The 2,307-nt window shown below is 35.0% G+C and overlaps 1 protein-coding gene across 1 annotated transcript; it reads right to left on the bottom strand.

Moving 5' to 3' along the window:
• Positions 1 to 383: 383 nt before the first annotated feature.
• On the bottom strand, positions 384 to 2,307 carry LOC130970789 (probable caffeine synthase MTL2). Its single transcript, XM_057896976.1, has 4 exons — positions 2,233 to 2,307; positions 1,744 to 2,148; positions 1,246 to 1,506; positions 384 to 1,040 (listed from the first exon to the last, which is right to left on the bottom strand). The coding sequence occupies exons 1-4, from the start codon at positions 2,305 to 2,307 to the stop codon at positions 684 to 686; spliced, it is 1,098 nt and encodes a 365-aa protein (XP_057752959.1). The 3' UTR covers positions 384 to 683.

Below are 2,307 nucleotides of genomic sequence, written 5' to 3'. Positions count from 1 at the left end.
TTAACTTATTTCACGTGCCAATAAAACTAATTTGTGAACATGAACTAGATCTATTAACAAATTTAAATTTTAAAATAGTCCGGACCCAAACTTATTTTATTTTAAATGAGACTAAATACAGGTCAAGTTATAGACCCCAGCTATCTAATCTATTTTCACTGCTAATTGATTTCACATTACATTCAGAGGCAATGCGTAGTTGTGTACATTCACTTTTATATATACATGACAGTGTCGAAAAGATGCCAAATGAAAATTAAAAGCCAATACACTACCAAGATCAATCTATACGATGAATTCAAACTACATATGCAATAACTTTTCAGATGTTACATGTGCTTAGATAATGAATTATATAACTTATTACAAGTGATGAGGCTACTTTATATATGATCGGTTGAAACAAAGACTGGTAAATTAAAAAGATGAACTCAAATTCTTTTTCTTTATTTAAAAGCTGTATTAGGATAATAAAACACAAGCGGGTACAGTTCAACCAACCATAAGATATATTATTAGGTGAAAACTTAAGTATAGTCAACTTTACATGAAATTGATAACTGACATCCGTTAAATGAAAATTTAATCAAATTATTTAACGGTTCTCAACTATCAATCAACTTCACGTAAAGTTGACTACACCTAAATTTTCGCCGTATTATTATTCCCTTTGTCTCTAGTTATCAAGTATCTTTTGTCATGTGGACGATTAGATTAGCACCCTTCAATCTCTCTACTCTGTGGAGTTGGATGATTTTGCTTTGCAACCTTGTGAAATATTCATCCATAATTTCTTCCCCAAATTCTGCCTTAAAAATGGGTTCGGTTGCGGCTCTCATGGTCTTGGTAAGCCTCTCTGCGAACGTGTCTTCATCCTCATTACCAATCTCCATTACACTCTCCATGGTATCATATATTGTCTTCTCCATCCTTTGAATATTAAAGGATCCTTCTTCCTCAATTACTTGCCTAACCTCTTCGGCCGTAGGAAAGTATGATGATATGTTGAATGAGTCTAACTTCCTCTTCTCAATCATATGCTGCACCACAAATCGTACCATTATGTAGGTTATGAATCTTAATAAGGAAGCACGATACTAATATTGCATGGGTCTTAAATCTTAATACAATGTTGTTTAAAAAAGTCATTGGTTACCTAACATAACCCTATTCTATATCATTAACTGATTTTTTGTATACACATAACATAGTTATTAATACTAATATGGTGTTGCAGTTACTTACCTCTGAGACCATGTCGTTGAATATACCACCAAATACCTCCCAACCTTTGATATTATGATTTTGGTCTGAAATGATGAAAGCAAGGACCATAGCACCACCAGGAATCAACTCTTCTGAACGTGATCGCAAGAACACCTTCAAGTCTCTTTGAAATTGCTCACTATACGCTTTGTGAACTCCTGGGGGGCTCTCCGATGTGGGACATATTGCTCCTTTGTTCATCATTGACTCTTCTACTTCACTATTCAACTCCTTCGGAATCTGATGTCACTTGCCAAATTAAAATTAAAATGCCATATTATTATTATATGGTGAAAATTCATGTCTAGTCGACTTCACGTGAAGTTGATAGCTGAAAGTCGTTAGATGAAAATTTAGTCAAATCAGTCAAATTATCTAACTGCTCTCAATTATCAATTTCACGTGAAGTCGACTGAACCTGAGTTTTCACCTTATTATATACTATATATTTTGGTAATAATATCAACGACTTTACACCTGAGAAAGCCAGTGCAAGGTGCTGGAAGAATGAAAGAAGTGGATGGAATGGTTGGGGAAGAGTCTCCCATAAAATGTGCCAGGGGTGCCACTAATGAAACATGGTCCAAATTTGTGACCAATTTCCTCTTCCATCCTCTTGTAAAAATCAGGGAGTGACTTAAATATGGTATTGAAATCATTGCCATATAGATCATTGAGGAAGAACTGGAACATGGGTGGGTCTTGATTCAAGGTTTGACTCACGGCATCAACAATTTTGACAATGGTAGATGCTACCATAAGTGTATTTGGACCTGATGAACACCCTAAATCCGCCACTTTCAAACACTCTGGTAAAGTTGTCCTATACAACTTGGTTATACACTCTTCCATGATATGATTTGTACGGAGTATTGCATTTTTCTGCATGAATGAACAATATTATTAGAAAGGTGAAAAAAAGTTCTATATGCAAGTTAAATGATTTTGAGGAAGAGAAAGTAATACTTGAAACGTAGAGTTGTTGGCGTAGCTTGTTTCTCCGGTACCTCCATTCATGTGAAGGACTTGGTCAGTTGCCAT

Source organism: Arachis stenosperma, chromosome 3 (assembly GCF_014773155.1).
Source record: "Arachis stenosperma cultivar V10309 chromosome 3, arast.V10309.gnm1.PFL2, whole genome shotgun sequence".
Classification (NCBI taxonomy): Eukaryota; Viridiplantae; Streptophyta; class Magnoliopsida; order Fabales; family Fabaceae; genus Arachis; species Arachis stenosperma.
Note: the sequence above shows the minus strand (reverse complement) of the source record. Positions and strands in the feature narration are given on the sequence as shown.